The 21,148-nt window shown below is 40.2% G+C and overlaps 1 protein-coding gene across 1 annotated transcript; it reads right to left on the bottom strand.

Moving 5' to 3' along the window:
- On the bottom strand, positions 1,985 to 21,112 carry ZNF891 (zinc finger protein 891). Its single transcript, XM_021072903.1, has 2 exons — positions 20,942 to 21,112; positions 1,985 to 4,661 (listed from the first exon to the last, which is right to left on the bottom strand). The coding sequence occupies exon 2, from the start codon at positions 4,462 to 4,464 to the stop codon at positions 2,920 to 2,922; it is 1,545 nt and encodes a 514-aa protein (XP_020928562.1). The 5' UTR covers positions 4,465 to 4,661; positions 20,942 to 21,112; the 3' UTR covers positions 1,985 to 2,919.

Here is a 21,148-nt window from a genome sequence, read left to right as displayed (position 1 = left end):
ACGGGGGAATGACTAATCTTGGCCACGGGGCCTGCCTGGGATAAGGAGTTTTGTAACTGGACACACTGATACTCTAAGCAAAACTGGGGTACTATTAGTAAAGGAGGAGGAGGAGACTATTAGGTTAGTATCTAGTAGCATCTGCCACACTGGGCCAGAAAGTACTTCTTTAGAAACCGAACAAAGGGCAATGTATAGTTCAGCTACTCTGAGACACCACAAGTAACTCAGATGTAAGTAAACAAAGAGGTAATTAAAACCAACCCACCAGTCCTTTCCTTTCTAGAGAATGCTGAAGTATCCCTTCTCATGGCAACATCAGTCCTTCTCTTCATGCTCCAGATACCTCCATCCCTTCTCAGTACTTTATGGTACTGACTGTCCCTCTTCTGATGCTGGCATACAGAACTCATCACATTAGGATTTCAACACATTCTAGTTTCTCATTATTTACACAGTATTTTCCAAGGACCAAATCTCTCTCCAGCTACCACCCTATCTTTTTCCTATTCAAACTTGTCTATATATTCTACTCTTTACTTCCTAATCCTTTATTTACTTATTTAGTCTTTTTAGGGCTGTACCCAGAGCACATGGAAGTTCCCAATGAAGGGTCTAATCAGAGCTACAGCCACCTGCCTACACCACAGCTTCAGCAGTGCCGGATCTGAGCCGCATCTGCAAGCTACACCACAGCTCATGGCAATGCTGGACGCTTAACCCACTGAACAAAGGCAGGGATCAAACCAGTGTCCTCATGGATACTACCAGGTTACCACTGAGGCACAATGGGAACTCCCCTCAACCTTTATTTTTAAACTCACCCCACGCAACCTACCACCCACCCTCAACATACCATTATTTCCAACTAAGGTCAACAATAACTTTCACGTTGCTAAAGAATGTTTGCTATTTAAAACTTCATCTAACTTAACCTCATAGTAGCATTTAAAACAATCAATTTTACCTCCCTTCTTCAAACACTAGTTTGTCTTTTTTTCATAAAACTCTGATTTTCTCCCTATCTACTAAGGTTTATTGTTTTATCTTACTTTAAATACAGGAGGTCTCCAGGGTCAGTGGTAGACATTCTTTTATCATACCACCCATTTTTCCTATGCAAGCTGTCACCTCCCCCATTACACTCTATCTACTGACATCACTAAAAATAATTACTATCTCTGTACTAGATACCTCCACAGGCCCAGAACTACCTATCAGCCTGTTCATCTAGACTTCTCACAACTCTATATAAAGAGGACTAAAACTGTTACTACTGCCTCTTTCTTCTATTATAAGGTTCCTCCTTCCACATTTTGTTTCTTAATAAATTAGCACTAATCTGGTGTTTATAAGACCAAGCAGCAAAATCTCAAGGGCTTCTTTCAGCATTTAAAACTGGTAACTTGCCCCCTACCTGAAGACTCTTTGGTTTTCTCTTACTGAAATGTTGGAATTCCCTCATGTTCCTCTTGATCACTTGCTTTCAGTGATCTTGGCTCTATCATCTCTTGCCTAAGCACAAAACTCTATCAACATTCTTCTTCTCTATGTTCTTAACCAAACTTGTATCCAGCAAAAATATTTAACTCTACATACCCTGCGGTTTTTTAAAAAATAAGTTTACTGCATTGACTGTATTCAAATACCATTTATGGAGTTTCTGTTGTGGCACAGTGGAAATGAATCCCACTAGAAACCATGAGGTTGCAAATTCGATCCCTGGCTTCACTCAGTGGGTTAAGGATCAAGCATTGCCGTGAGCTGTGTAGGTCACAGACGTGGCTCGGATCTGGTTTTGCTGTGGCTGTGGTGTAGACTGGCAACTGTAGCTCTGATTCGACCCCTTGCCTGGGAATCTCCATATGCCATGGGTGTGGCCCTAAAACGCAAAAACAAAAAAAACCCCACCAAATACCATTTCTAAAACAGTCAATAGGCTTTTTTCCTTACATGAAAAGATGCACAGATGTAAGCAGTGGTATGCTGGTATAGCTATTTGAAGATGTCTTTGGGAAGCCAAGACCTCTTTGATACTATCCTTAAGCCATGGTTTTCATCCTCATGGTAACAAGATGGCTCTATAATTGCAAAATCCAAAGGCAGAAGACCGTAAGGTGGAAAGACAAGTGCAAAAGGCAAAGTGGAAACACTAGACAGGTCTGTCCCCAGAGATACTATCTATATTGGATTAATCAGAAATGAGAGGGAGTTCACATTGTGGCACAGTGGAAATGAATCTGATTAGTAACTATAAGGATGAGGGTTTGATTCCTGGCCTTGCTCAGTGGGTTAAGGATCCAGCGTTGTGTGAGTAGGTCACAGATGCAGCTTGGATCCCATGTTAATGTGGCTGTGGTGTAGGCTGGCAGGTGCAAGTCTGACTCGACCTCTAGCCTGGGAACTTCCATATGCTGCGAGTGCAGCCCTAAAAAGCAAAAAATAAAATAAAACAAGGAGTGAAGGATATGGCTACACCTGCAGCAAGGAGGCTGAGAGGAGTTTTGTCAACAGACAATTTGGTATTATATCTAGACATATAAGGTTGTCAGAAGGAAGGGATGAGCTGGATGTTTGACTGGCTATGAGCAGTATCTGCCATACCAGGTCAGAAAATAACTCTCAAGAAATTACCAGTAAAGTTGTCCAGATACTCTGAACACAGTGCAATTTACTCAGATATCAATAAGATAACTGAAAACATAAAAATACATAATTCTAAACTGCCAAGAATCAGAAGTCGTAATATTAGACAACACTCAAAACTAAAATAAATTATCACAAACTAAAATGTGTTACATACCTAAAGTGGTGTTTACAGGAATGTTTATAGCCTTAAATCCTTATTTTAGAGAACAAAGACTGAAGTAATAGGCTTGGAATTCACCTTAAGACAATGAAAAAGGCAATTCTACGTTTTTAAGTTATAGGATTCCTGTAACTTTCTCTCCTAGTATGAACTCTCTTATGTAAAACAAGTGAAGAATTCTGACTGAAAAGTTTTCCACATTGAATACATTCATAAGGTTTTTCTCCAGTGTGAGTTCTCACATGTCTACTAAGGGAAGAGGAAACACTGAAGGTTTTCCTACATTCTTTACATTCATAAGGTTTCTCCCCAGTATGAGTTCTCAGATGCATTCTAAGAGATGAGAGACCACTATACACTTTCCCACAGTCATTGCATTCATGAAGATTCTCTCCAGTGTGTCTTTTCTTGTGAACTTTAAGCTGAGAGCTTGTGTTGAAGGCTTTCCCACAATCACTGCATTCATAGCGTTTCTCCCCACTGTGTATTCTCTTGTGGACTACAAGGTAAGAGCTTGTGCCAAAGGATTTTCCACAATGATTACACTCATAAGGTTTCTCTCCAGTGTGAATTCTCACATGAGCTTTAAGAGATGTGTTTTGACTGAAAGCTCTTCCACACTGATTACATTCATAAGGTTTCTCACCAGTGTGAGTTCTTACATGTCTCCTTAGGGTTGAAGAATCACAGAAGACTTTCCCACAGTCTTTACATTCATATTGCTTTTCACCCATGTGACTTATCTTGTGCAAAATAAAATTAGAAACTCTTTTGTAGGCTTTTCCACACTGATTACATTCATGTTTCCCTCCAGTAGGAGTTTGCTTCTGTTGCTTAAAGAATGAAAGTTGACAAAAAGCTTTGATTTTATCACACTCAAAGCAATTGTCCACCATAGGAAAACTGTTGCATATTGGAAGCATATTATGTTTGAAGTGTATACTAAGTTTGGAACATGTGCACTCATTTTGTGCTGTTTCAGTTCTTTCAAGATGCCACAGAGCTGAATCATATTTATGACTTTCACAGACCCTCTCACTGACTGAGGTATTTTCATAATTGTTTAGGACTGAATTATGCTTCAAACACTCGATATCTAAGTAACACTTATGGCAATATTTACTGCTGGAAACTGTCTTTGAAAAAACAAGTTTTGATCTAAGTTTAGAGTTTTCCTCTAATTCATGATAACCACAGAATCTCTTCTGAGATGCTGTCTTCTTTTGAGTAAGTGTCATGTGACTCAAAATTCCCTCTGGGTGTTTTCTGATCTTACAGCATTCCCAGTCTTTTCTCATTGTAGAAGACCGATCATTCTTTGTGAATCTTATCATTTTCGTGGCACTGGATGAATTTTCCCCCAAAATACTCTGCTTAGAAGTTGATTCTTTCGTTTTCAGTTGGATCTCCTGGTCTGGACAGGTGCCTTGGGGAATTTTTTTCACAGTTCTTAAATCTTGACCCAACAGGGAGATCACAGGCTTGCATAAATGATATTCCACTGAGGAGAGATTTATATAGTTTTCCAACATCACATCTCTGTACATACTTCTCTGAGCGGAGTCTAGCATCACCCACTCTTCCTGGGTGAACTCCACAGCTACATCTTTAAAGGTCACTGGTCCCTGAAACCAGGTTGCTAGGAATCCAGCCATTGTCCTTTCTCCGTCAGTATTTATGTAGGAACAGGCAGAATCTTGTGAAGGCAAAGCCTATATCGGGGATAGGTCAATGGCTGCCATCTTGAGAGTGTGAATGTGACAACCACCTGCACAATGGGGCTGAGAGATCTGCATGCTTCTTGTTTCTCGGATCCAATCAGGTCAGGGATGCATTTCACTGGGTGTCCCCCCTGTAGCCAAAGAGGCAGATTCAGGTAAAGAAGAAAAATGAAAAGTGTCCATTGGAGGCAACATTTAAAAAAACAAACACCCTCCCCTTACCTTCCAGCCTGACCAACTTAAAATCTTTTTCTTTTTTTTTTTTTCCCCTGTGCCTGCAGCATGTGGAGATTTTGGGCCTGGAATCAAACCTGTGCCACAGCAGTGACCTGAGCCACAGCAATGAGAACACCAGATCCTTAACCCACTGAGCCACGAGGGAACTCCACAAAATATTTGGATTTATATTGACATGCAACATAGTCATCCTTGGCCCCCTTCTAGAATTCTTATCTTGGTTATTTATAGTGGCTTCTCGTGTACACTAATACTTAGCTCTGGGTAGAAAAAGCATGCATTATTTTAAAAAAATTAATGCCAAAGAGAATCAGTTTAAAAAGGCAAGGTTGTTTAAATTCCATGCATACATTGCTATTTTTTACTTAACTTTTTGGAACAAAATATTTTTTCCTGCCTAAGCATAACTGTTTTAGGTAAATTTACTTGTTGTATATATAACTTGGTGTTTACCTGCATAACCTCACATATAATTAAGGGGATTGATGATTTGGCTGCTATCCTACTTAGGGATTTTACTGGAGCTGTTAAAAGTAAATGTGTGACTTTGAATAAAAGTTCATTACTTCCAGTTTAATCTCTGTCCCCAAAGTCTGTATTTCCTTATGATAATTTCTTCTATCTAAAACTTGAATGGGATCAATAAAAGCCACGAGGCCTTTACAATATCAGAGGATATAATACCTTCCTGCATAATTTTATAATGGCTTTAGTGTAAACATCAAAACAATTAACACATAGTGTGACTACAAAGACTAATGCTTGGAGACTTTTAGAATCACAGGAAATTAGGCAATAATTTATTATGCTAATATTTTTACAGATCTCACTTTTTTTTTTTTTTTTTTTTGCTTTTTAGGGCCACACCCATGGCATATGGAAGTTCCCAGGTTAAGGGTCAAATCAGAGCTACAGCTGCCAGCCTTTACCACAGCCATGCGATACTGGATATGAGCCATGTCTGTAACCTACAACACATCGCTCAGCAATGCCAGATCCCCAACCTACTGAGCGAGGCCAGGGATCGAACCTACAACCCCCATAGATCCTAGTTGGGTTTGTTACCACTGAGCCATGACGGGAACTCTCAGATCTACCCCCCTCTGTTTTTTGTCTTTTTGCCATTTCTAGGGCCGCTCCCATGGCATATGGAGGTTCCCAGGCTAGGGGTCTAATCGGAGCTGTAGCTGCTGGCCTACACCAGGGCCACAGCAACTCAGGATCCGAATAGTGCCTGCAACCTACACCACAGCTCACGGCAATGCTGGATTGGTAACCCACTAAGCAAGGCCAGGGATTGAACTCGCAACCTCATGGTTCCTAGTCAGATTTGTTAACCACTGAGCCACGACGACGGGAACTCCAGAGATCTCACTTTTTGAAGATTAGTTGATAACATTCAAATACAAGCCTTCTATCTTCACGTTATACTTCAATAAATTTCAGGTTTAATGGACAAAATTAGAGAACTGGCATTTTTATTTAGACAAAGATCTCTGACAGGTAGATATTATGTCCCTAGTCCAAAAGTGTATATAAGCCTGTTACCAGAGTGTAAATCATATGGAAATATTTGTCTAATTTGTTCAGTGCTATATGGTAAATACCTAGAACACTCCCCATGGCAGACACCCAAAAAATGTATACTGAATAAACTGAATGAATCTATGGCAATTAAGGTTTTGTGGAAGACGTATTTTTTCATATCTATACTCTTCTTACAGAAGAAAAATCAGTTAATCTTCCTCTGCAAAAAAGGACAGTAGTTCGCCTTCTAGTTAAAGTTGTTAAGCTGAGAGTTGTACTCTGGGCTTATTTCTTCATTCTCTCTAGTTTTATCTCTCTTCTAGTTATGGAACAAATATAAAAACTGAACTACTTTAGCAAACAACAGGAAAAAATGTGAATAAATGGAGAAATTCATCATGTTCATGGATAAGAACATTCAATATTAAAAGATTTCAATTTTTCTCAAACTAGAATTGTACTAGGGTTTTCAATAAATTCATTCCTATATATTTAACAGGAACTTGAAACAAAATTTATTTTAAAAGTTTTACAGAAAAATGAAGATATGAGCAATAAGAGAAAATAAATCAGAATAACTACAGAAACAGATTAATGTTTTGCTAACGTTTAGTACATGATAAAGGCAGCACTATTAATTAGTGGGGGAAAAGATAAACTAATCATTAAACAGCATTAAGACAAATGGCTGTTACAGAAAAGTATTATCCTACTTCACACATTCCCATTCCCAGACGGATGAAAGACATAAATATGTTCCTGACAGGAATTTCAGAAGAGGAAGATAGACTACAAAATAAGCTATATTACATTTCTTCTTCTCCTTTTTTTTTGGCTTTTTAGGGCCACACCCACGGCATATGGAGGTTCCCAGGCTAGGGGTCTAATTGGAGTGACAGCTGCTGGCCTACACCACAGCACAGCCACACTGGATCTGAGCCAAGTCTGCGACCTACAACACAGCTCATGACAACACCAGATCCTTAGCTCACTGAGCAAGGCCAGGGATTGAACCTGCAACCTCATGGTTACTAGTCGGATTCGTTTCTGCTGCGTCACAATGGGAACTCCTATATTTATCATTCCTATCTAAAGCTGAAAGAAGTCTTTGATCTGCAAATGTATATATGAAATGCCACACTGAATTAATTTTTTAAATCCATCAAATACACTGAGCATAAACTGTAGAATACTAAGGATAATAAATAAGTATTAAAGTTACTGGAGGGAGTTCCCTGGTAGTGCAACAGGTTAAAAATTCAGCGTTGTTGTTGCAGTGGCTTGGGCTGCTGCTGTGGTGCAGGTTTGATCCCTGGCTCCAGGAATTTCCAAATTCTGCACGTGCAGCCAAAAAATAAAAATAAATAAATAAATGAAATTAATTCCAGAAACTTAAAAAAAGACAATGACATATTTCAAAGTAACAACGGCATCTTCAAAAGATGTTCATAATAAGAGAAATGCAAATGAAAACAACACTGAGATATAATCTAAGACATACCTTAAATTAAAAGTGGCCTAAAATTCCATGAATCTTATTGGACCATGATTCAAATAAGTTATTTTTTAAGAAAACTTTTTTGAAATAATAGAAAAGTGAACATTATTTGATATAAAGAAATTAATGCTAATTTTGTAGGTCTGATAATAATATCCCAGTTATGATTTTTAAAACAGTCGTTACTATTCAAAAATAAATTCTGAATATTTATATATAATGAACCATATCTAAGATCCGCTTCAACATACCATGACAGGTACAAGTGTGGTCATTATACTATCCTGATTTTCTATGTTTTGAAACTTTCATAATGTAAGTTTACAAATCACCAAAGACTTTGGCTTGGATTTGACCCCTGGCCCAGGAACTTCCACATACTGTGGGTGTAGCTGAAAAAAAAAAATGCCCAGAGAGATATTTCCTCTGTAAAACATGATGTTTTAGGATATTATGGGGTTTTTTCCAATCACAAAATAAAATGTCTTAGGAAATTTAAAAGTCTAGAAGAGAGAATTAAATACAGGTAAAATTCCTAAAAATAACGGTATTCAGGGACTGATCATCAAAATAGGTAATTTCTTGGAGTTTCTGTGTGGTGCAGTGGGCTAAGGAGCCAGTGCTGTCGCCACTGCCATGAAAGCTGCTGCTGTGTGTGGACTCAATCTCTGGAACTTCCACATGCCACCAGTGCAGCCAAAACAAAAACAAAACGAGTAATTTCTTAAAAAGATGGAGTAAATATACCATGAAAAATTTGGATACCAAAAATAACTGATGAATGTAATGTTCTAATGATGATAAACAGCTTACACACAACAGAACAATGGAAAAATATTTCTCAACAGTAACACTGCCCCATTTTCTACCTAGTTTGTCAGCTTTCAATGTTCTGAGTGGAAATAACTTCCTATCCAGGATTTCTATACTAATACAAAATGCCACGCAAATATGAGGACAAAGTAATCTCTAGTCACATACAACCTTAGTATAGACCCCTTTTCTAGAAGGTAACAAGATTATAATCCATTAAAAAGTGAAAAAAGAACTTTCCAGGAAACAAAAGATCCAACACAGAGATGAGATGAGGGGATGGACAAAGACAGAGAGGAGGCCCAGTTGACCTGTGTGCTACAGCCTGGAGGGTAGCAGTTAGACTGCAGGGCAGGGGCTCCTCTGTGCATGTGTTCAGGAAAAGAGAAAGGGTTAGACTGCCTGACAGGTTTGGCCTTGAAGAAAATGGAATCAAAAGGCATTTTACATAGGTTTAAGGCAAAACAAACAAACAAAAACAAATAAAGAAAAAGGAAATTACTCAAAACAGGAAAAGAAAGAAACTCACGGCTCAACGGTAAAGACTACAAGGACAATGAAAACACTGAACATGGATTTAACCAACATTTGTGAGGGACCTACATTACAATACTTGCAGTATAATCACATTGATTTAAGGATGGAGGAAGGCAGGTGTAATAGTAAAAATTCTCATTTAACACCTAAGAAACTGAAAAATGTCTCAAACCAATGAACTGCTTAAATATTTGAACACGGTTGCCACCATAAAATTAATAAACAGAAACCTGAATTAAATAGTCAGGAGGAAGTGAGAGCTCTCTCACCCTGTGATCATAGCAGCACCCAGTGGGAAGACAGACTCGTTTCCTGGCAGGGACTCAGCCAATGAAAAACCATGGACTGTTTAATACTGCCCTCCCAACTTCCCTTTCCCTCTCTATAAAAGTGTTCTTCTTCCTTTACTGTTGGGGATTTCCATGTTAGAGGAACCTGAATTGCAATTCTCTGTTGATCCCCCCAAAAGTCATTTTTACTGGAAAAATATCTTGCAGTCTATTTATTTCAGGTCAATACTCCTGAGAAAATGTTATGAGCCTTTTAACATACTAGACTTTTGAAAATGTACATACACACTATTTGGAAAGTAAATAAATTACAGAGAAAATAAAGCAATCAAATCAAGAAGTTGAAAAACAGCAAAAAGGAACATAAAATTTAAAAACCAACAGCAAATATTACTTTAATAGAAAACCAAAACACAAAGTGTAAGAAAAAAACCAGGAGTTCCTGTCGTGGCTCAGAGGAAACGAATCCAGACTAGGAACCATGAGGTTTTGGGTTCGATCCCTGGCCTCACTCAGTGGGTTAAGGATCTGGTGTTGCCATGAGCTGTGTGTGGGGTAGGCCACAGATGCAGCCTGGAACTGGAGTTGCTGTGGCTGTGGTGTAGGCCGGCAGCTACAGCTCTGATTAGACCCTTAGCCTGGGAACCTCCATATGCCATGGATGCTGCCCTAAAAAGACAAAAGACAAAAAAACCCAAAAAACAAAAAAAAAAAAACCCAAAACAAGCCAAATCTACTTCTTTGAAAACACTAATGTAGATGTGTATCTTGCAGAACTAATCAAGAAAAATGGAGTTCCCACTGTGGCACAGCAAAAACCAATCTGACTAGGAACCATGCGGTTGTAGGTTCAATCCCTGGCCTTGCTCAGTGGGTTAAGGATCCGGCATTGCCATGAGCTGTGGTGTAGGTTCCAGATACGGCCTAGATCCCACGTTGCTGTGGCTATGGTGTAGGCTGGCAGCTACAGCTCTGATTAGACCCCTAGCTTGGGAACCTCCATATGCCGTGGGTATGGCCCCAGAAAAGACAAAAAGAAAATAAAGAAAAAGAAAAAAGGTACCCCTAAAAAATATTAGCCTCAAAAGACAAAAACAGCTACAATTACAGCAGTGATTTTAAAATATCACTAATAAGCAAAGATCTAAAAGAAATCACCCCAAAAATCACTATAAAAGAATAGTGTGAGCAATTTTATGTCAACAAACTGTAAAATTTAGATGAGTAACTTTTTTTTTTTTTTTGGTCTTTTTGCAATTTCTTGGGCTGCTCCTGCGGCATATGGAGGTTCCCAGGTTAGGGGTCTAATCAGAACTGTAGCCACCTGCCTACGCCAGAGCCACAGCAGTGCAGGATTCGAGCCACAACTGCGACCTACACCACAGCTCACGGCAACGCTGGATCGTTAACCCACTGAGCAAGGGCAAGGATCGAACCTGCAACCTCATGGTTCCCAGTCAGATTCATTAACCACTGCGCCACCACGGGAACTCCCATAGATGAACAACTTTCTAGAAGAATATTTGTCCAAAACTGACTCAGTTAAAAACTACAAAAGTGAAATTAATCACTACCATTTAAAATTAAATCAGACAAGGGGGGCAGACACCAGAAGTAAGAGAGGCTACAACTCTATTACCTGTAAAAAGGTCACCATGCCAAACACCTATAAAAAGGAAAAGACAGAGAGCTATAACTCAGATGAGAGAGAAAGGAAAAACCCCAGAAAATCAGCTAAGCCATGAGGAGATTCTCAGCCTCCAGGAAAAAGACTTTAGACTGTTGATGCTGAAGATGACACAAGACATTGGAAATAAACTGGAGGCAAAGATAGATAACTTACAGGAAATACTGAGCAAAGAGATACAAGATATAAAACTTAAACAAGAAGAGATGCAAAATACAGTAGCTGAAATAAAAATTCACTAGAAGCAGCTAACAGCAGAATACAGGAGGCAGAAGAACGAACAAGCGAGGTGGAGGACAGATTAGTGGAAATTATGGATGTGGAACAGAAAAGAGAAAAAAGATTGAAAACAAATGAAGAGAGTCTCAGAGAACTCTGGGACAATGTGAAACACACCAAAATCCGTATTATAGGGTGCCAGAAGGAGAAGAGAGAGAGAAGGGGACAAAAAAATATTCCAAGAGATAATAGCCAAAAACTTCCCCAACACGGGAAAGGAACCACTCACTCAAATCCAGGAAGCACAACGAGTACCATATAAAATAAACCCAAGGAGGAACACCCTGAGACACATACTAATCAAAATGACCAAAATTAAAGACAAAGAGAAAATCTTGAAAACAGCTAGGGAAAAGAAACAAGTAACATACAAGGGAACTCCAATAAGGTTATCTGCAGATTTTTCAGCTGAAACTCTGCAGGCCAGAAGGGAGTGGCATGATATACTCAACGTGATGAAAGGAAAAAACCTCCAACCAAGATTACTTTACCCAGCAAGGCTCTCCTTCAGATTTGAAGGAGAAAGCAAAACCTTCACAGAGAAGCAAAAGCTGAGAGAATTCAGCAACACTAAACGAGCCTTACAACAAATACTGAAGGAACTTCTCTAGGCAGAAAAGAACAAGAGAAGAAGGAAAGAAAAAAAAGCAACAAAAACAAATCCAAAGCAATTAATAAAATGGCAATAAGGGAATTCCCGTCATGGCGCAGTGGTTAACGAATCCGACTAGGAACCATGAGGTTGCGGGTTCGGTCCCTGCCCTTGCTCAGTGGATTGACCATCGGGCGTTGCCGTGAGCTGTGGTGTAGGTTGCAGACGCGGCTCGGATCCCGCGTTGCTGTGGTTCTGGCGTAGGCCGGTGGCTACAGCTCCGATTCAACCCCTAGCCTGGGAACCTCCATATGTCACGGGAGCGGCCCAAGAAATAGCAACAACAACAACAACAAAAGACAAAAAGACAAAAATAAATAAATAAATAAATAAATAAATAAATAAAATGGCAATAAGAACATACATATCAATAATTACCTTAAATGTGAATGGACTAAATGCCCCAACCAAAAGACATAGACTGGCTGAAATGGATACAAAAGTGAAAATGTAATTACATGAGCACTTTCACCTCCAAAGGAACTGGCAACAGCTTTCTAAGGCAACTGAGAAACTTGCAGGATTGATCAAGTGTCCTCATACCATGCAGCTGTCCCTACAGGGAAACCTATTCAATTTAACATAAAAAACTTGCTCTGCCAGGGACACACATAAGCACTGGCCACTGGATCTGAGCACTCATGATGGTTGGTGGTCTTACACTACTGGAGGGATAACTGAGACATATACGAGGAACTGAAATGACTCTGGGGTAAAAACCTAGAGGAGTCAACCTCACAGGCAACACACTGGCCCACCACACAATTTTACTAGTAAATTTTATCCCCAACAAATTCAACTTTTTTATCTTTTGTTTTGTCTTTTTTAGGGCTGCACCTGCTGCACAGGGAGGTTCCCAGGCTAGCGTTCCAATCAGAGCTGTTGCTGCTGGCCTACGCCAGAGCCACAGCAACACCAGATCCGAACCGCATCTGCAAACTACACCACAGCTCATGGCAATGCTGGATCCTTAACTTGCTGAGCGAGGCCAGGAATCGAATCCGTAACCTCATGGTTCCTAGTTGGATTTGTTTTCACTGCGCCATGACAGGAACTCCCAAATTCAACTTTAAAGTGGGGTTCTCCTGTGGTACAGTGGGAGAAGTTGGCATTATTGCTGAAGTGGCTCAGGTTGCAAATAAAATGGGAAGTAAATTCTCTCAAACAGAGAAACAAGGGGTATTGGAAAGCCAACCTCAAATACTCTAGCCAGCCATATACATATGGAGCTCATACTTAAGTAGTGGCTTAATTGGGAATTAAAGGAAATCTCACCCTGAAAATGACTAAGATAGGGTTTTAATGCACACATAGTTAAGTTAGAGAAAGCTGCCTTGACAAAACATCTTTTCAGAATCCTGACCTTAGAGAAACAAAAGCCCTTCTAGGGGAATGTTTTACCTGATCTTCTTGGGTGTTTTGTGTATGTTTCTAAATAACTTAGCCTCTACATTCCAAAAAATACACATGTGCAGCTAATCGAATGGACTAGGATTCTGAGCAGTCTCTAGTCTGACTGTGCCAACTCTCTGGGGTTTTTTGCCACCTTAACCTTCACTGCCTTAGCCTATAAATGAAGCCCTTTGCTTTCTTTTTCTTTTCTTTCTTTTTTTTTTTTTTTTTGGTCTTTTTGCCTTTTCTGGTGCTGCTCCTGCAGCATATGGAGGTTTCCAGGCTAGAGGTTGAATCAGAGCTGTAGCCGCCAGCCTACGCCACAGCTACCACAACGCCAGATCCAAGCCGAGTCTTCAGCCTACACCACAGCTCACGGCAATGCCTGATTCTTAACCCACTGAGCAAGGCCAGGGATCAAACCCGCAACCTCATGGTTCCTAGTCAGATTCGTAAAACCACTGAGCCACGACAGGAACTCCTGCTTTCTTAAACTATTTTTTGGGTCTGGTTATTATTTTTGGGTCTGGTTATTATTTTTGGGTCTGGTTATTATTTTTTGGGTCTGGTTATTATTTTTCTGGGTCTGGTTTAAGCGGTATCCTTCACACTGTCTTGTGGGGAAGCCTCTTGTTTCTTATTGGTTTGAGTCACTATTAAGATATATCTCATTGGGGGAGTTCCCGGTGTGGCACAGCAGAAATGAATCTGACTAGTAACTATTGAGATTGTGGGTTTGATCCCTGGACTTGCTCAGTGGGTTAAAGATCTGGTGTTGAGCTGTGGTGTAGGTCGCAGACAGGGCTCAGGGATCTGATGTTGCTATGGCTGTAGTGTAGGCTGGTGGCTACAGCTCCAATTTGACTCCTAGCCTGGAAACTTCCATATGTCATGAGTGCAGCCCTTTTAAAAAAAAAAAAAGAATATATCTCATTAATGACTAGATGTTGGATGCTTCAAATTGGAGAAACTTTTAAATTGGAAATTTTTAAGAGAGTTCTCATTTTGTTGGTACCTACAGGGGTGAAAAACAAATAAAAGGTGGAATATATATATATATATACACATTTATATACATATATAAAATAGTTACTCTGGAGTTCCCGTTGTGGCTCAGTGGTTAACAAATCCGACTAAGAACCATGAGGTTGCAGGTTCGATCCCTGGCCTTGCTCAGTGAGTTGAGGACCTGGCGTTGCTGTGAGCTGTGGTGAAGGTTGCAGATGTGGCTTGGATCCTGTGTTGCTGTGACTCTGGCGTAGGCAGGTGGCTACAGTTCCGATTAGACCCCTAGCCTGGGAACCTCCATATACTGTGGGAGTGGCCCTAGAAAAGGCAAAAAAAAAAAAAAAAAAAAAAAAGTTACTCTAAGAACTCCTTTAGTTTACAAACAAAGAAGACTTCTCCATTTGAGAAATCTTATTTGTGCTTCCCCTAAATAGGTCTTACAGATGCTAATAAAAATATTAGAATAATTAATATCAAATAGGTTGATTAACAGAGGAAAAAAAACTAAAGGGAAGGCCTAAAGACTTTTTCCAGCAAAGTGGATATTGTAAAGTGACTCATCTCCAAAAGATAAGAAAATTCTAGACAATTATTAAGAAATGGGAATAAATAAATGGATATTAATGGGATTTAAACAAAAGATCTTGGTATAATACACCCAAAACTGGATGGCCAAAGTGACCCTCACTGGTCTCCAACATTAAAGGGTCCCCAGTAAGTCCACTCTATTTATCCCATGTGTGTGTGTCACACACACACACATATAAATAAAAGGCTAGAAGAAAAAGTACTGAAGTGCTTGATCAACAATTACTTGGGGTAACAGGCCAATTAATCAAGTTAAAAGGTTGACAAAAGGGCCTGAGTACCTTGGCTCAACCCCTCACTGCGGACCACAAAGAATTTTATACAAGACAGATAAAATGGTCAAGGGATAAAAGAAACAAAAGCTTCTAGGACTACTGATAAGACCAAGACTTGTGGATGGGCTAATAGAAACTAAAGTTAAAGATATAAAAGTTGACAGAACTGAGATGAAAGTTTATTTTAAAAATCAGTATTTTTTTTTTTTCTTTTTTGGCAGAGCCAGTAGCATGTAGACATTTCCAGGCCAGAGATCAAACTCACACCACAGCAGTGACCCGAGCTGCTGCAGTCACAACACCCAATACTTAACCACAGGAGAACTCCTAAAATCAGTATTATTTAAATACTGATTATCATTTTTTTGCTTTTTAGGGCCATACTTGTGGCATTATGGAAGTTCCCAGGCTAGGGGTTGAATCGGAGCTGCAGCTGCCATCGTACACCACAACCACAGCCACACCAGATCCGAACACCAGATCTGGGACCTATTCTGCAGCTTGTGACAACACTGGATTAACCCACTGAACAAAGCCAGGGAGCAAACCTTAATCCTCATGGAGACTATGTTGAGTTCTTAACCTACTGAACCACAACAGGAACTCCAATATGTTCATATTATTATTATTGCCTTTTTAGGGCCACACCCATGGCATATGGAAGTTCCCAGGCTAGGGGTCAAATCGGAGCTACAGCTAAACAGGTCTAAATTTACCTATTTTTGTCTCCTTATGAGAGGGAAACTAAAGATGTTTGGGTTTATCAGACATGTCTTGTACCATACTGAAGAAAGAAATCATAAGAGGTATGTTTCTAGGGATTATGGAATATTCCTGTGTTTGCCAACCAAGAAATGCTGGTATGACAAATGGTTTACGAGTACTTGCTGCTTGTCAGTTTTCATTAGAGATTAAGGTTTTTAGGGTTAAAACTGTAATATGTACTTAAACTTAATAAAAATATTAGGAGAAACATTCCAATGTGCAAGGAAAGTAGAATGTATGTTTTCAGTAAAAGAAGGTGTGAAGAACAGAAGTGAATTTGTTGGGAAAAGAACTGTGATTTTGTTCTAGAGCTAATTACTTCTGGATAAAAAATAAGGGACAATATACTATGGATACAGAAAGTTTTGAAATGTTTGTAGAAAGGGAACCCTGAGAAAGTAGTTTGGTACATGGTTAGGCTTGCATTAGATTAATTAGGTAAGTGGATTTTTTTTTTTTTTTTTTTTTAAAGCAGGCTGGTGCAAGACTGGATTTGGTTCCTCTCTCCGTTAAGAGAACAAATTTTCTTGGAATAGTGCTTTTGGTAACAAATTGTGGGGGTTCTTTGCCTTTAAGTGATCTGTATTTGCTTTTTGAATTCTTTTGTCACTTTGGTTAAGTGAAAAACTACTGTTTCATAATGTTCTATTGAGGTAGGAGGTAGATGGGCCCGTGGGCTGAGAACAGCTGGGACTTGTCAGGCTGAGTAAATTGGGCCTTGTTTCTCTTTGACATGTCAAGGAAAAACCTGCAGGAGTTGAGTCCCGCTTGAGTAGAAAGAAAAGACGACCACTTCAATCGCTCCTGGGGTCAAGGAGATGTTCCCAGTTACACCTGCAGAGTAAGACTCCTAGGGGGTCAAAAAAGGAGGGGACACCAGGCCATAGTAAGTCCTTATACTGTCCTGGCACCCTTTGCTCTGGCATCCATCTTTGCCAAAAGATGTGAATGTATATGGGGGGGGGAGTCGGGGGTCCTGTGTCTAGTCAGGTATGAGAAATAAAACAAGATAAATTGGCTAAAGGTAAACAAAGATCTGGAAGAACTGTGATATATAAGTGATTTAGGTCATCTCTCTGGAGCACTCCTTACTCAGGGGACGCCTGAACCCACTCTTCTTTAGGGTGTGTATTACTTCTTTGCTTCTGACTTAAATAAACTACTCCTCTCTGTGCTCTCCCACGTTGTACTGTGTGGCTAACAATAACATTTATACCTATTTTCACAGTCTTTGCCTCTTTGAAACTTTTTTGCTTTCAACAGGGGGCAAGAATCGGGGGAATTCTACTTTTAGCCTGTAGCTAGTCTAGCGGCTAGGATTCCTGGTTTTCAACCAGGCTGCCCAGGTTCAATTCCTGAGCAGAAAATTAAGATCTCATCTTAGCCATCACTCACTGTTGTCTCTCCGAGATTGCTACGATCCTAATTTGACCAAGTGTTTTGAAATCTTTGTGGTTCTTTTGGCTGTACCCACAACATGTGGAAATTTCTGGGCCAGGGGTCAAAAATGCACCATAGCAGCAAACCAAGCTACCGCACTGACAAGGCCAGATCCTTAAGCTGCTGCACCACAAGGGAATTCCCAAAAACTTTTTGAGATTTTTGACAAACTTCCCAAATAGCAAATCCTAACTGAAGTTCTTTTGACCTTCAGCTAACTCTGGATGCTTCAAAAAAAACTTCAGACATCTCAGAAAGGAATGTTAAAGTAATTGGGCTTATTTGGTATGTTAAATTACTTGAGAAGCATTGTTAAATGACTGGAAATAAACCTTAGGTTTGTACCATATGGGTAAATGTCATTAATACAGATATTCTAAAATTTGTATGGAATTCTTAAAAATGTGGCATGTCCTAGTTAATGTTATCAGTCATAATTCTAGTTATTATCTTTTTTTTTTTTTTTTGTCTTTTTAGGGCCACACTCATGGCATATGGAGGTTCCTACGTTGCAGGTTAAATCAGAGCTACAGCTGCTGGCCTATGCCACAGCTCACGGCAACGCCAGATCCTTAACCCACTGAGTGAGGCCATGGATGGAACCTGTGTCCTCATGGATGTTAGTCAGATTGTCTCCACTGAGCCATGATGAGAACCCCTAGTTATTATCTTAAGATGTTATATGTCAAGGGGTAGGAGGGAGGGAGTGGGCTAGATGGGGAGTTTGGGGTTGGTAGATGCAAACTATTACATTTAGAATGGATAAGCAATGAGGTCCTAACTGTACAGCACAGGGAACTATATCTAATTTCTTGGGATAGAACATAATGGGAAGCTAGTATGAGAACTAAAATGTATATATGTCTATGCCTGGGTTACTATGCTGTACAGCAGAAATTCATACAACACTGTAAATCAACTATACTCAAAGATAAAATATAAAAAAAGAAAAAAGTCATGCCATACAGATATCCAAGTTTTTTGTCAATTTCCTCATAATCAGATCTTTGGCCATGCCATTTAAATTTTTTTGTTGTTTATAGACAATTATTATTTTACACTGATGCTTTTATAAAATGAAGCTTTTCAAGAAAATTCACAAAAAGGACTTTCTGACAAATACAAGTTTCTGACAATTTTTTTGGGGGCTGCGCCTGTGGCATGTGGAAGTTCCTAGATCAGGGATCAAACCTGTGCCTCAACAGCAACTCGAGCCACAGCAGTGACAACACAGGATCCTTAACCTGCTGTGCCACCAAGAACTCCCTCTGATAACTTTTAGATCATACCACTGAACTGGGTAAGAAATTACAAAAGTCTAATGGAAAACCTGATGACTTCCTTCAGATCGACAGGAATTAATTACATCGGACTGAATGAACTGATAAATATGATTAATAATTTTATGAATTTTTTTGAAGTGAACTGGCTTTTAATCTTTGTTTCCCAGGAAAACCTTTCTTCCTAGGCTAAGACCTACAAGTTGGTAATATACACTTTTGTGAACAAAGATGAAACATTGATCTTTTTCTCTCTACCTTATCCTTCTAGAATTTGGCTTCTCTACCTGGCTCCCCTATGGACTTTATGGCCTATTGTGAGCAGACTACAACTAATTATACTAATTGTTATTTTAATGAGTTCTCTCTTGTATTCAAATTATATATGCCTCGTGCCTCTCTTTGCTACACTATAACTTTACTAATGCACCAGATATATTATTTATACCCTGTCTATTTTATAAGATTGTAGTCTTTTGCATTACCCAATGTGTTACCAAGACCTCCAACAAAATTAATGGTGCCTCAAGACAGTTAATCATATTTATAACTCTAATAGAATAATTTTAATAGTACAACTCTAGGGAGTTCCCGTTGTGGCACGGTGGTTAACGAATCCAACTAGGAACCATGAGGTTGCAGGTTCGGTCCCTGGCCTTGCTCAGTGGGTTAAGGATCTGGCGTTGCCGTGAGCTGTGGTGTAGATTGCAGACGCAGCTTGGATCCCGTGTTGCTGTGGCTCTGGCGTAGGCGGGAAGCTACAGCTCTGATTTGACCCCTAGCCTGGGAACTTCCATATGCTGCAGGAGCGGCCCTAGAAAAGGCAAAAAGAAAAAAAAAAAAAGTACAACTCTAAACATGGTTAGAAACAACAACGGAAAATATCTCAACAGAAAATATTACAACAGAAAAATTGTAATAAACTAATGGGAGTTCCTGTCATGGCGCAGTGGAAATGAATCTGACTAGAAACCATGAGGTAGTGGGTTTGATCCCTGGCCTCGCTCGGTAGGTTAAGGCTCTGGTGTTGCCATGATCTGTGGTATAGGTCACAGACACAGCTTGGATCTGGCATTGCTGTTGCTGTGGTGTAGGCCAGCAGCTGTAGCTCCAATTAGACCCCTTGCCTGGGAACCTCCATATGCTGTGGGTGCCGCCGCAAAAGGCAAAAAAAAAAAAAAAAAAGTAATAAACTAGTTAGACAAGCCGATCTACAGAATTTGAGATTACCAACAGGGCCTAATCAAAAAAAAAAAAAAAAAAAAAGAAAAAAAAGAAAAAAAAATTCAGCACATCTAATGGCCTATCAACAGAAATCTTTGCCTGATCTAGTTAGGAATGAGCTTTCCTAGTGCTGTGGGACAAAACCAGTCATGAAACGCTCCCAAACACTGACTGAATTAATGACCAAAAAGAGGTGCTCTGGACATAGAATGACAGTCTGTCATACTAACAAACAAAGGTCCTGCAGCCAGCATGCCATCAGCCACTGCAGCTGTCCACCCCCAAGGTGCACCCTGGGGGGATTCAGGATGGAGAAACACAGGACACTGGTCCTAGACAGTCAAGATGCAAATAAAAGGAATGATTTCAGTGAACCCAGACTCTTACATCTTACATAGAAAAGGGCTAAATATGTGAAATTTCAGATGTCAGCTTTTCCTTAATTAGTAGAAATCTTTTGATATTTTGACTACTGGGTCTTTGCTGCAAAAACCCCTATATATCCAGGCTCCTCCCTTACCTCTTCTGCCCCTGGGACCAATCTGAGATGCTGTACCCTGGGCTTACGTACTCATAAAGTTTGCGGAATAAAACACAATTCTCAACTTTTAGGTTATGCTTTTTTTTTTAGTTGACCAAGGTTAAGAAAGATTCAAGAAAAGTTCCTGGGCAAGGTAAAAAGTATCGCTGCTCCTCTTGCTCACAGAGTGAGGTCAAACCCCAGCTCCAGCCTCCTTCTTTCCGCGCTCCAGGCAAGGAAGCCAGCCTCCGCCAAGGCCACCCTCTCACCGCCCCCTTCAGGCAGGCGCCCCCCACCTTGGGGGACTCAAGCCCGACTACCGCGCGGGAGCCTAAGCTCTCCTCACCCCTCACCCTTCCACGTTTCCTCTACCTCCACGCGCCTAAGCTATGCGCTCACCTGTCCCCGGGGTACCTGTCTCTCGGGTCGGAACTACCGAGCCGCCGTGGGCAAGTAGGGAGAGCTCCCGGGGAAGGCGGAGGAACCAGGCCCGGATCGTGAGGAGGGGTACAGGCCGCGCACTCGCCGCTGGTGGGGAAAGAACCTGGACGACATCTCCCAGCAGCCCCTGCGCCGCCCGGAGAAGCGAGTCTGCGCCCTGCGTCA

The sequence above is a fragment of the Sus scrofa genome, chromosome 14 (assembly GCF_000003025.6).
Source record: "Sus scrofa isolate TJ Tabasco breed Duroc chromosome 14, Sscrofa11.1, whole genome shotgun sequence".
NCBI lineage: Eukaryota > Metazoa > Chordata > Mammalia > Artiodactyla > Suidae > Sus > Sus scrofa.
The sequence above is the reverse complement of the archived record's forward strand: the minus strand, read 5'-3'. Positions and strand labels throughout refer to the sequence as shown.

What these genes read in the sequence shown, in the direction of transcription:
- ZNF891 (XM_021072903.1), bottom strand. Translation starts at nt 4,464, where the DNA reads ATGGCTGGATTCCTAGCAACCTGGTTTCAGGGACCAGTGACCTTTAAA.